Source organism: Drosophila pseudoobscura, chromosome 4 (genome assembly GCF_009870125.1).
Source record: "Drosophila pseudoobscura strain MV-25-SWS-2005 chromosome 4, UCI_Dpse_MV25, whole genome shotgun sequence".
In the NCBI taxonomy this organism is placed as follows: Eukaryota; Metazoa; Arthropoda; class Insecta; order Diptera; family Drosophilidae; genus Drosophila; species Drosophila pseudoobscura.
Window position 1 is genome coordinate 14,949,487 of NC_046681.1, and position 13,999 is coordinate 14,963,485.

The 13,999-nt window shown below is 44.8% G+C and overlaps 2 protein-coding genes and 1 non-coding gene across 8 annotated transcripts in view; 1 reads left to right on the plus strand and 2 right to left on the minus strand.

Moving 5' to 3' along the window:
- The window catches only part of LOC4816208 (semaphorin-1A), a 120,136-nt gene that overhangs the window by 56,719 nt on the left and 49,418 nt on the right, over window positions 1-13,999 (minus strand). The window lies entirely within an intron of this gene.
- On the minus strand, window positions 158-229 carry TRNAD-GUC (transfer RNA aspartic acid (anticodon GUC)). The gene has a single exon. It is a non-coding gene; the product is annotated as a tRNA-Asp (tRNA).
- Window positions 4,971-7,547, plus strand: Lsp1gamma (Larval serum protein 1 gamma). The gene is made up of 2 exons (XM_002133286.3): window positions 4,971-5,264; window positions 5,329-7,547. The coding sequence occupies exons 1-2, from the start codon at window positions 5,058-5,060 to the stop codon at window positions 7,441-7,443; spliced, it is 2,322 nt and encodes a 773-aa protein (XP_002133322.1). The 5' UTR covers window positions 4,971-5,057; the 3' UTR covers window positions 7,444-7,547.

Consider the following 13,999-nt stretch of genomic DNA (forward strand, 5'->3'; position numbering starts at 1 on the left):
TTTATTCTTATTTCTAGCACAAAAAGATATATTGTTATTGCTTTCAACGCAATTTTGAAGGGGCATTTTGTAGAAGAAACAACAAGAACAATTGCTTTAAAAAGGGTTCGGAATGTTCGAATAAGCATGAAAGAGAAAAAAAAAGATTTTAACATCTCTCCCCGACGGGGAATTGAACCCCGGTCTCCCGCGTGACAGGCGGGGATACTGACCACTATACTATCGAGGACGTTGAGATCTTGGCAGTAAAAACACGTTTTATTATCATCTGCTGAGATCACGAACTGTTTAGAACACAAAAGCTTGATCCAAAAAAGCTTTCGTAGGTGAGACGAGCTTAATAGAACTTTGATATTTTGATATGCAAATATTTGAAAGCTTTAAGACCTTAAAGACCTTAGTTCTTAATGAAAGGGCGTGCGAACGGGATGGAAAATCAAAGTCAGTAGCGCCACCAAGTTGGAGGGGGGGAACATTGTTTTAAAACAATGAAATGCTCTCGTACAAGCTGGCTGTTAAATGGTGGACAAAGGGCGTGCAGGGGGTAGATGCGGTCGAAACCAAGCTGCGCTACAAGCGGGAGAGAGTCCAACAACAGGCAATAAAAGACAAAAGTGGAATATGCGCCACAACGCTGAGCAGATGCCAACGACCAGTGTACCCTGCCCCTCCATTCCCTTTTTTCCTTACGATCCACAACATGCGAGTCCACTTGAAACTTTGCGCTATTGTACTTCTGGCCCCCACTCCCCGCCCTGCCACCCCCTGCTGGGGATATACTCGTGTACATTTTTTTTCCCTGCACCCGCTTCCAGCTGCGGACTTTCTCTGGAATCTTTGGCCGAACTAAAGCCAGTTCCGACAGGCCTCTAAAAAATAATAAAAAAAAAGGAAATGAACAAAGAGTCGGTGGGGAGTGCTGGGGCGGTCGAAGCCCTATATACCCCATGAGAAATCAGAAATGTGGCTTTATAAGAAGTTTTGAAAAGAGTTTTTCCCATGAGGGAAGGCCTCATTGCATATCAATTCTGATATTACTTTATATCAAACGCAAAAAAAAAAGATTATTGGATTATAATAATTTCTTTAATGATGCTTTAAAATGAATAATAATAACAACTCAACAGATAAGCATCCGTATCACAATTAGAGGGTAAACAGTCGCAAAATGTTTGTCTAATCTGATAGAAACCATTCTAGAAAACATTCCATAGAACGACTTTCTGTGTCAAAAACTTCGTAATACCCTCCTCTGGCAAGGGAAGGGTATCTGAACAATATATTGTACTGCTCATTGCTCATGCGGATGGAAAAAGTTTTAAAATATAATTGCTGTGTGCTGCTTTGGCAAACTCCATTAAATGTATAAAGTGGGCAAAAAAAAAGTTTTGTTCTTTTTCTTTAACGTTTTTTTTTTTACGAGTCCCTCCCTCCAGGGTTCCCTCCACTTCAGACTCCGTCCGTCCGACCATCCGGGTGGCATATGAGCGCTTATTGATTAATAGTTTTATTGTATTCATGTAGAGCTTGGCCATTAATTTTGCATGTTAAATAAAAGAGCACTCAATTATGTGGGCTCTGCCCTGCGTATTGTATGAAGAGTCGATGGGAAGTCGGTGAGCAAGTCGGTGGTTGGGTTGAAATATTCATGCACTTTATACTGTGGACTTCCATCAAACAATGAATGTTTGATGTTGATTTAAAGCCCTTTTCGGTCTGTTTGCATTAGGTCTGGTGGTCTCTGCAGAGAATTTGAAATTGCTTTGTGAATTCATTTGAGAGAGAGAGAGAGATTATAATATTGAAGCACTTTCGAGGACAAAAGAATCTATAACGAAATTTGAAATGATTTTTCCATCCCATACTCTTCCTTTTGCCATCTTTTGGGAACAGACCTAATCAGTGGATGTTTCCTCGACCCCCAGATAAGACCAATGACAAAAATTCCCTTAGTTATGAAAGCACAGAAATACTCTTAAAGACACAATTAAATTATGCACTAAATTTCTCTTTTTTTTCGCAAAAAAAACATACTGAAAACTATCTTTGGTTTTTAATTGATTTTATCCAGTATAAAACTTAAATAAATTATAAAGCTATTGATTTAATTAGTTGTCGGTTAAAAAGTCTCGAATATCAATTTAAATAAACGAATGGAAAAGAAATCAATTCAGAAACACTTGAATTTATTTAAATTTATATTCACATTCATTTAATGACGTTAATTAATTAACAAATAATTGTGGTTAATAGAATGGTCACTGACCCAAGTAATAAGCTGTCAAACACTCTAATTGAATATTTAAAACCAAAAAATTATACTATATATTCGAATATTTAATAGTTTCGAGTCTCTGGGTTGTCTAGGTCCACTATCTATTCGCCTTGCCCCTTGTTTCGGCAGATAAGAGCTTGAGCTGAAGGTCAGTATTTTGATTTAAAAAAAATGCCCCCCGTCAAAGTCATTTCCAATGTGAAAGGCAGAAAAATAAGTTGCCACCCAAAATTCAGCAAGTCATCCAAATAATAGTTGGGCGAACCCCCAAAAACGAGGCGTCAAAATGCCTCGAAGGCCCGAAACCTGAATGGAATACTTAAAAATAAATACGCGAGAGAGCCCCAAAAGATTTTCACCCCCACGGCGGGGGGATTGGGTGGGGGAGAGGAAAAGGTCTCATTTCATTTTCATAATTTCACCATTTGGCAAATATCTCACGCATTTGCAATTATGTGAGGATTTTTCATTTCATTTCAGACTTCATTCCAGACCGCAGCTTGTTACAGCTTTTCCTCCTCCTCCTCCTCCTATTTTCATACTATTTTCCCTCCTATTGCCATTGTTGCTCCTTTGCACATTTATGCGCAACCGCATTTCAAAAGCAATAAATTCTGCAGCTTTGGCGCTGAAGTTGGCCAAACAAAAAAAAAACCAACAACAACATAAACAGAACATACAAAAAATAAGGACGAAACGGAATGGCGAAAACTGTAAAGAAAACTTTGCTCATTTGCGGCCGCTGCATATTTTGATTTCATTTTTATATTCACTCAGCAAAGCTCTCTCTCTCTCTCACTCTCACAAAATATACAATAAATTAAGAATTGCAGCACCCCAAACACAGGATTCCAACTTCCCAGCATCCAGCATTCAGCAAAGAAAATTAAAAGTACAGAAAGAACACACAATAATTTGTAAAAGTTTCAATTTCCTGCCAAAGGAGAGCGAGGATTTTCTTACAAGAAATCCTACTATTAACCAACGAATTTGTAGAGGAAGTACATAATTCAGTCAAGAAAAAAAAAGAAGTGGAAAACCCTACTAAAACGCTTGGAGTCGCGGCAGACGTGGCATGACCCTATGATACCACAAAAGCCAGGTGTTCAAAGATGTAGATTATATTCTTTATCTAGTATTTTTTATTTGGAGTTTTCTTTTAGCTTAAAAATTGTGGCTATATAGACTCGACTATCGATTCTGTTCAAGAATATATACTCGTACTTTTGGCATATTTGATATACCCCTGTTTTGCTTTTATAGCCTTTTTATAGGATATCTGATATTCCATAGACTCCTTTTTCTATACATAATATATAGATAAATATTTCACACGCTTGTTTTTATTGAAAAGAATATTTTGTTGCTGCTGCTTACTTCGGTTACTGCTTTCATTACAAGTCCTTCGATGCCTTCTCTCTTTTTTTTCTCTGCATCCATTCTAAGCAAAGTTCTATGGACTTTTAGCCAGAATAACGAACGAACCGAGCCAGCAAGCAGCTTGTTATTATTATTTTTCTCCCTTGAATGGCAAAAGTTGTGTAGCAGGAAACAATTTCCTTGCTCCCCAAATCCCACTCGCCCCTTCGCCACGCCGCGCCGCGCCGCACCGCGCCACAACTCAACTCCACTCAACCTTTAGTCCAAGTTCCTGTCGAGTTTTTGCCATGAAAATTAATTGCGCATTTATTTTGAGTGAGTTTTCGCGTCCTGGCGGGACCAGAGCCCGTGAGGTGGGTGGGTGGAGAGGTGCTGCTGATGTTCCTTAAAACAACTTTGCTGCAGTTCTTTCTTCACTCCTTCAGGTGCTGTGCTGCGGTGGCAAAAGTTAACTAACCGTGCAACCTCGAGTGCCATTGACTGAAGGCAAGGGGCAGGGGCAGGGAGCCGAGGACAGGGCGCCTGCAGAAAGGGTTTATGCGTGTGTGGTTTTCATAATCATCAAACAATTAGCAGATTGAAAGAAGGTATTAAGAAGACAGTGAAAAGTAAGAACAATAAAAATGTGGTATGGTATGGTATGCCTTTAGTTGAAGACATTTCTGATGTAGCCATAGAGGGAAAAAAGGAATGTCTACTGCTGATGCTGATGCTTTTTTCATCTCATCTTAGACTCATTTAATGCGTTCGTGCAATGCTACTGTTGCAAAACAACAAGAGATTCATTTCTCAGATTGAAGCGCACCGAAAATAAACTTGAACTTTGCATAAATCATATCAGAAGGCGGCAACAGAAGCTGCGCCCAGCCATAGCCCAGAGAGCGAAAGTCCAGTGTCATTGACGGATCATAATAATCCAATAAAATATTATCATGGCGCTACCGCATCAGCATTATAATCAATTACACAATAGCGAACGCAGCAGCAGTGCCACGGATGCTATCGCACCTGACGTGCACTTCACAGAAGCGTCCGTTTGGTCGGTTCGCTCGTGCGATGACAGCATCCGACGGTGATGATAAGGCGACCTGGATGATATGATGCTATTTTCGGTGGCAGCAGCAACAGCAGCAACAGCAGCAGCAGCAGTAGCAGCAGCAGCTATGTGTGGGCTATGCTGATGGCATTGTCTGCGACTGATATGGTGCAACGGACAGTGCTGTGGGGGCCATGGGGATCAAGCAGCATACGGATCGATAGATTTTGAACAGCATTCTAGGGGTATAAAAGACACCGGCCTGACTGCAATCAGACAACAGACTTTAGGTGTTGGTCGTTGAGCGAACCAAAGCCGGAGCAGTTGAAGCAAACAAAGAGCGAAGGAGCGACAGGAAAATCCAGGATGAAATTGTGCCTAGTACTACTGGCCCTTGTGGGCTGTGTGTGCGCATTCAGTGTGCCCACACAGAAGGTGAAGATTGCCGACAAGGACTTCCTTGAGAAGCAAAAGTTCCTCTTCGAGATGGTCTACCGTGTCGAGGATCCCCTGATGTTCGAGGAGTGGATCAAGATGGGACAGAAGCTGATCGTTGACAAGGCCCAGTACAAGGTAAGCAAAAGGCAACACTCACTGTCTTTTTCAAGGACTGTTTGACCATGTGTTGTCCTTGCAGGAATTCGACTTCTATATGGAGAAATTCTGGGAGTCCTACAAACTTGGTGCATTGCTGCCCAAGGGCGAGTTCTTCGGTTCTCTGGTGAAGACCCATCACAAGCAGGCCTACGGTCTGTTCAACTTCTTCTACTACGCCAACGACTGGGAGACCTTCGTCCACAACGTGGCATGGGCCCGCATCCACGTCAACGAGGGCATGTTCGTCTATGCTCTGACCCTCGCCGTCATCCACAAGCCCGAATTCGAGGGTCTGATCCTGCCCCAGATCTACGAGATCTTCCCGCAGTACTTCTTCAACAGCAAGTTCGTGTACGAGGCCGAGAAGTTCGACTATGAGGTGTTCAGCAAGCTGATCATGTACGAGAAGGAGTACAAGGACATCCTGTACAAGGACGTGAGCGAATTCAGCGACAACTTCTACTTCTACACCAAGGACTGGAAGACATGGCAGTGGTACAAAATGATGGGTCTGGACCAGGAATGGTACGTCGAGGACAAGTACTTCCTCCGCGAGAACTTGGAGACCTTCAACAAGGACCCCAAGTACGTCGACATCATGAAGGGACTCAAGAAATTCTACATGCCCGTCGACTACACCCGCGACATTGACTTCTTCAACGCCGAGAGCAAGCTGTCCTACTTCACCGAGGATCTCGGCTGGAACGCCTACTGGTACTACCTGAACATGGACTACGCCTTCTTCCTCAACGGCAAGGAGTTCGGACTCGACAAGGATCGTCGCGGAGAGTGGTGGATCTACAATGTCCAGCAGATCCTCGCCCGCTACTACCAGGAGCGTCTCGCCAACGGCTACGGTGACATTCCCGAATTCTTCTGGTACAAACAGATCGAGTACGGCTACGATCCCCAGCTGATCTACTACAACGGTGTCGGCTACAGCTACCGCAAGAACTACTACGACTACCAGACCTACGGCAACTTCGAAATGTTCAACCAGATCCAGAACTTCTTCAGCCGCGTGTACAAGGTCCTCGAGACCGGCTTCTACAAGACCGCCGACGGTGTGGTCATCGATCTGCGCAAGCCGGAGGCCATCAAGTTCATCGGAAACTACCTGCAGGGCAATGTCGATACCTACGACAAGTACTTCTTCAACTACTTCTACATGCTGTCGCACATGTACTTTGCCGATGTCGACTTCTACGATTTCGAGGTGTTCCCCAACGTGTTCCTCAACTTCGAGACCATGATGCGCGATCCCTTCTTCTACACTTTCTACAAGAAGTTCACGGATGTGTTCTACCAGTTCAAGTACTACCTGAAGCCCTACACCCAGAAGGATCTCGTCTACGAGGGCATCAAGATCAAGGATGTCAGCGTGAGCAAGCTGGTGACCTACTACGACATTGTTGACTTCGATGTGACCACCCTGTTGAACGACAAGATGACCTTCGTCGACGGTGAGTTCGTGTGGGACAAGGCTCTGCTGGCCCGCCAGGCCCGCCTCAACCACAAGCCCTTCGACTTCGAGTTCACCATCGACTCCGACAAGGTGCAGAAGGGAGTCGTGCGCGTCTTCCTGGGACCCAAGTTCGACGAGTACGGCCGCGTGATTCCCCTCGTGTACAACAGCAAGAACTTCGTGCAGATCGATAGCTTCGTGTATCCCTTCGTTGCCGGCAGCAACACCATCAAGCGCAGCTCCAAGGAGTTCTCGTGGACCGCCGAGGACCGCACCACCTACACCGAACTGTACAAGTACGTGATGCTGGCCACCGAGGGCAAGTACGACTTCCCCCTGGACATCAGCGAGCCCCACAGCGCCTTCCCCGACCGCCTGGTCCTGCCCAAGGGCTGGGAGTCCGGCATGCCCATGCAGTTCTACTTCTTCGTCTCGCCCTACACCGCGGACTACGAGCAGTTCTCCAACTTCGACTACACCTACTCGTCGGGCGTCGGCAGCGGCACCCGCTACGTGGACAGCAAGCCCTTCGGCTATCCCTTCGATCGCCAGATCGATGAGTACACCTTCTTCGTGCCCAACGGCTACTTCAAGGATGTCAAGATCTTCTTCGTCGACACCTTCGCCAAGTACTTCGAGAAGAAGTACGCCCAGTTCGGCACCTTCGACTACTCCTACTTCGAATTCTAGACTCCAGCACTGGATCTAGTTTTAAACTAAAAACCATCTTAACTTTAACTCTTTGCAATGCCCAAGGCGAAAAAAAACCAAACCAAAAAAAAAAAACAAAATACTATTAACGAAAGCCAAACTCTAACGAAAAACTAAAATAAAGAACAACAACCAATACACAATTCGATCTTTCACTTCTCTGCTCTTCGGTGGGTTCATGTTTAAAGCCACAAATAAAACACCGCAAACAATCGCAAGATGAATGACTGGCATCGCAGTTCCAGTTCCAGTTCCGCAAATTAATGGGTCACATTGGCCACCGCAAACTGCGGCGGCTCGGCTCTGATTGCACTCGCTTTCGCAATCGAAATCCAACCGCAAAAACTAATAATAAAGTTCAAAATGTTAAACGAGATAGAGAATTGGCGTGGCATGGCATCCACCCCGAATGGTACACAAAATTAACCCCCAGTCCCAGTCGCAGTCCCAGCCTCAGCCCTCTCCTTCTGCCACATAATTTGGCTATTCGATAACAATGCGGGTGGGTGCGTTACACGATACACACGTTGCCCAGAACAATCAGCGATTCCGATAGTCAGGGAACATGCAAATGAAGTTACGCCCGCTCCGCCCACTCCGACCTCTGGACGTTGATGTGGCAGGCACAGGCAGTCGGCGCCCAATTGAATCACAAGACAAACACTGAACATACCGTCCTGCCGACGCGTTATACGATCCGTATCCGTTGTGGCAACCTGATTTGTGCTAACGATAATTTACAGTTATGAAGGCCATCACATTTGCATTTACCTAAAGGGAGGAGGCGGCTGTAGGCGGCAGGAAAGGTGGCTCCTAATGGCAATAGTCGAATAATGTACAAAGGGAATGGGGAGTAGGTGTTCGTTTCGCGGGTAATCCCTTATCAGCGCCAGTTTAATCTAATCAAACAAGTCAAATCTATGTATATGTCGGGGTCACCATAAGGTTGGGGTCACCACTAAATGCTTGAGTGGGTTAATCATTATTATTATGAAGTTCTGATGTTTGACCAAGAAGGGATTCTGAGGATATGAGTTATATTTAATGAAACAAATCAATGCCGAGCAGAGCAGTACTCGACAGAGTTTTCATAAAGTCGAGGCTCAGCCCAATAATATATATCACTCCCTCCACACTGCTATGCATGAATTTGTCTTCTTTCAAGATATCATCTCTGCGAAAGCTCTATTGATTTTATGGCATTTTTCTCAGCCATGTGCCAACCATCACTGGGGGTAAGTCCTTTCCAGTTTTATGACTCATTGTATGTACACTCGTAAGCACTTGTCAATACATATGTATGCCCGTATATGTACATTGTATCCTTAGTTATCCGGCTATCGATTACATCTACATATGTATTCCCTTCCGCTGCTGCTGGAAATATTTTATGGCCCTTATCCTCTTATCCCCCTTTTTGGTGGGAGCACGAGGACGCTAATCAGAAATAGTTCCCTGATGTCCGCTCCGAGTCCTTAGTCCTTTGGCTACAATGTACTTTGTGTCTACAATTTATTTCCGTCATTTTAATTGATTCCGTCGCTTGGCGTCGCCCCCGAAGTGATTCCCAGCCGAGGGCTCCAACTGCAGCAGGACGTGGCGAGCGCATCTTGTTATTTGTAACAATTAATATCCAATATCTGGATGCTGCCATCATTAGTTTATTTTTTTGCCCCTTCTCTATCTTGCCTCTCGCCGCTCGCCTCTCGTGTTCTTTTTCTATCTGACGGAGGAGATGTTTCACTTCCAGCTACAAAAAGCTGACGATATCAATGGGCAAAACTACAACAAAGGCGAGCGCGGGCCAGCTTCAGCTTCGGGCTAAGTAGATGGGCGACAAAGCAGCAGCAGCAGGAGAGTAGAGGAGAGGGTGGAGAGTGGAGGAGCAGGACTGGCTCCAAGCTGGCTCCTTGCTGTTGATGCTGCATTTGACAGACCATTTATCATCGCACTAATTGTGTATCATTAAAAAAGGCGAAACGGCACAGCTCCGACCATCGGAGCATCGGCGCTGATGTTAATCCAAAAGGAGGCAGCGGCAGGACAGCGAAAAAAGCGAAAAGACCCAACACAGCTCCAGGCTCAAGCCGCACCGCAGCCTGGGCTGTATCGATGGGGCACTGACAATGGCAGCGACAGCGACAGCGACGGAGATGGGGACTGTGACAGCGTATCAGAGTCAGAGTCAGCGTCCGCTCGCAACGTCGCCAATGTCAATGACAGCAACAGCAACGGCAACGGCAAAGGCAACAGCCACCATGACAGTGATAGAAATCTGTGGCAAGCAGATTAAACGTGTTCACAGCCAAAGATAGAGAGAGAGGGAGAGGCAGAGAATGGGGAATGAGGAATGAGTTGGAGTCCACTCCAAAAAGAGGAATGAGGCATGGCATGGAATGAGTTGTCTTTGTAGAAGTCAGTCATGATTATCGGCACTTTGCCACCCGCCGCACGAAATGCGATACAGTGGGTGCCAAGAATTGATTGAAAAATCTGAGTATTTTCCTAGATAGTGATCTATACTAATCGATAGATATTTATCGATTTTTATCGATTGTTTCGATTTTTATCGAATGTTTCGGTTTTTATCGAATTTATCTCTATTTAAGTGACCAATCCTTTGATTTGTTCCCTTTATGTTACCCCTTTACTCCAATCACCACTCCCAGTCACTCCCACTGTGCCACAAAGAGAACACATCCGTGGGGGACACACGAATGAGAAGGGTATGGGGCAGGTTAGGGGGCATAAACTCAAAGACTAATGGGGAAACGTGCGCCATGAGTTGCGATAAATGGCGGACACAGCGGAATCCGTTGATAGTAAGCCATCTATCGAATGGACAGTCCCCCACACACACACATACAACCCGCTCGCAACGCACATAATAATCATAAAAATTCAAAGCTCCTTTTGTGCCGCCCCCAGTCCCAACCCCTGAAATGGCATCGATGATGGATTACGACGTCAACTCCCACCACCACCCCCACCCAACCCATCTACGGAAACACTGAAAGGCCGGAGGCCTGATGAAAATGTTAATGTCGTTGCCAATCACTTTGTTAATCCATCGAGGACGGGTTAGTTGATTTCCCCCCCGCCAGTTCCTCTATGATGGCCCCATTCCAGCACTCGGATGCCCATTCCCATGGCACATTCGGAAAACAATTATGGACGGGCTAGCTTTCCACAGGATCCACAGGAGCCATGGCCAAATTGTTAGCGAAACTAGGGAGAGATAGAGAGAGAGAGAGAGCAACTGCTCCGACCAGCAGTTGTCACGTAATACATACTAATTAATATTGATATTTTCTGATAATGAGACACGCTGCTATTCCCCATCTCCCCGAGACCATCTTCTGCTCGTTAGATATTGTAGTTTCTGCTTAGTCAATGGCATTTAGATGGCCCAGAGAGGCTATGGCTGCCCCTTGGAGCAGCACATAATTGGAGCGCACAGCCCAAATGCTAATTGAAATGAGAATTGAGGAGTTGGCGATTCATTGATGTACGAAATCTTGTGTTGTATCCATATACTATATTGTGAGCTACTTCTTGGCAGGAGCCTACTCCTCCTCCTGGCACCTGGGGAGAGCAGCAAATTTGTGGAGCAGTTTCCTTGGGAATACAATGGATGGTTGAATCTGGGCATTCATTCGGTTTATTAGATGGGTACCTGCTATATGTATATTTATTAGCAAGGACTGTTTCGGTCTAAGCTGATTATAATGGGTTATATCGAGCGGAACCCGTTTGATATGTGTCTAGTGTCTCTAGTTTATTCATATTTTCGTTTAAGGTTTCCCTTCAATCACCAGTGTGGGAGTTGATTTTCAATCAAAATAATCCTTCTCCCACTATCCTGTACTGTTTAAATGCCTTTTGAAGCAGATTCTCTACAGTTTCCAATTGCCTTTCCTCATGTCATTCCTTTAATTTTCTTGTAGCTGCCATTTATCTGTGGTCCTGGGAAATGGAATCATTAGGTCTTGTGTTTTCTCCTGTTCACAACTCTAGGAACAACAACTACTATAATCTCTCTGCTCAAGTAATTAGTTATGTTCCAACTACAAATCTCGTTTCCCATTGACCATTGCCCATTGCCCATCGTTGGCCATTAAAAAAACCCAACACGTATCTTGTTCGACATTTGATAGAACAAACAAACGATGAAGGAGGAACGAAAGGAAACACTCGTCCCAGCACTCTGGTTATCCCTGGTATCCTCGTAAAAGGAGCCCCAGAATCGTAAGGGGGAGGTGCAGGGGCAGAGGGAGAGGAGCGTGTGGTGGGGGGGCACATCCGTTAGTATGCCAAATGCATTTGATGGCGGGGTCCTCCCTCTCCCTCTCTCTCTCTGCAGATCTCACGCTTAATGGTTATGCCCATGTCTGCACAGCAGCCTCGTAAAAGTGAGAGGGACAGCGGCAATAAAAACACCCCCCGACTCCAAAAGGCAAGGAGGGGGAGGTCGAGTGGCAGGCAACAAAAATATTTAATGAAATCAGCAGTGCCACACAATGTGGACGGAGGGCGAGATGTGGAAGCATAACAAAATGCAATTGTTGCATTATTAATTTATATTATGCGCAATTGTTGCAAAGCCGGGGCCGCGGCCGGGGCAGGGTACACACACCCACCCACACGTGCCACACACACACAGTCGCTTGTGGCGGCTGCCTCTCATGCGGAAAATCTCATGTACAAAATGAGGGGACATCAGAGGACAGGGGCAGACGCAGGCCGCAAGATAAGCACCGTGCAAAGGTTGCTGAGGCTCTGAAACCCCATAAAGGACCACAAAAAACAAAGCAAAAAAAAATAAAATAAAATGTACGCCAAAGGATAACGACAGGAGGAGGACGAGGCGGGGTAAGAGGCAGAGCCAACCAATTTGCTGCCTCCCAAAACTCCTGTCCCTGTGCCTCCCCGGGAAAAAGGTGAAGCAAAATGTGGTAATAAAAACAACAATTGAACACAGTTATGATTGAAGTGGAAGAGAAAAGCAGAGAGAGACATGAGAGACAGGGACAGAGAGGCACACCGCACAAAAGGAGACACACACACAACAGAGAAGGGGCAGAGAGAGAGAGACATTCTCCGTGAATGTGAATGTGAATGTGAATGGGAGCCATCAATGCGCCAACTATGCACCAAAACGGGGGAGGAAGGAAGCCAAGGGAGTTGGGAGTTCGGGATCTGGGGATAAACCACCCCCGAACACCACCCCCGAGAGCATCCAGCATCGTCCAGGCGGTGGCAGTCAGCCACGTTCATGTCCAGGTCCTGGTCCTGGTCGTGGTCCATGGTCCATCCTCTATCCCTAGCCCTAAAGCCCCCAGCCCTTACGTTGGTTTTGTAATTTGTATCGATCGATTTGATGCTTTGTAACTGGCGGCCGATGAGAGCCCATCAGACAGACACACACACACGCACACAATGTATCTTTTAATCGTACGTGGGATACACAATGAGAACCGGAAAGCCCGGGGAAAATAATTTGAGATTTTTCGAAGAATACTTCAGGAGATCTTGGTTACATTTTATGGATATGGCAAATTAGGGGTTTTCCTGGTACGAAAAGGTATAGCAATTGTATTTTATTTTATGGTAAAACATGGCAAAGAGCCCAGTATTGGCAGGGTTAATTTTTACGAGCATTTTATTTATTTAAAAATGCGTGAATAATTACTAAAATTATAGAAAAGGAAAACAAGAAATCAGTTTTGCAAATTTGACGTTTAAAGACCCTGTAAATATTATATATAATCATTTTAATAGATATCTTTGGGGATAAGGTCAACAGAAATTCGAAGAGGGCCTCAGAACCATAGGGTATTAATATTTTGGTGTAGAAAATTTCTTGCAAAAAAGGAAGGTACAACAAAATATTTAAATAAATAAATAAAATATAAATAAATAAAAAATGAATAAATAAAAAAAATAGAATTAAATAAATAAAAATATAATAAATATTCTATAGAAATGCCCTCCCTAAATGTAAGTTTGGGAACATCTCCAAAGACAATTCACGAGCTACAAACACACCTCTTGGCGTTTTTTCTCAATTAAGGCTATGAAAAATGCTCTCAACGTGTTTTCCTTCTTTGCTGCAGGAACGATTCGAAACTCTTTCAAAATTTTAATATTTATCATCATTTCACATCGAAACCAAACAATTCCTCAACTTTCTAGCTGTTGCCTCTAAAGATTGGTTCCTTTTCTTTCATTTCCTTCCGCTACCATATCACATTTTCTTCAGTTGGCTAATATGTGGGTGGGGGTAGACATTTTTCCACTATCGACGCGTCGTCCGTCGAGTACGAGTATTATTCACAGTTGAGTTGCTCAATTGATTGAACTAATCAAAGTTTCTGCCTGAGTGAAAGTTTCGCTCAGTGTAGGCAAAAGACAGGAAATGGTAACTTTGCCAACAATTATGGTCTGTAAGCCCCATATGAGAATACCACCCCACCCCACCCTACCATCGCCACCGCCACCGCCACCACCACGCCCATGCCCCAAACCCATGCGG

What these genes read in the sequence shown, in the direction of transcription:
- Lsp1gamma (XM_002133286.3), top strand. Translation starts at nt 5,058, where the DNA reads ATGAAATTGTGCCTAGTACTACTGGCCCTTGTGGGCTGTGTGTGCGCA. An exon ending in TTGACAAGGCCCAGTACAAG is followed by an intron (nt 5,265 to 5,328) that starts GTAAGCAAAAGG and finishes TTGTCCTTGCAG; the next exon opens with GAATTCGACTTCTATATGGA.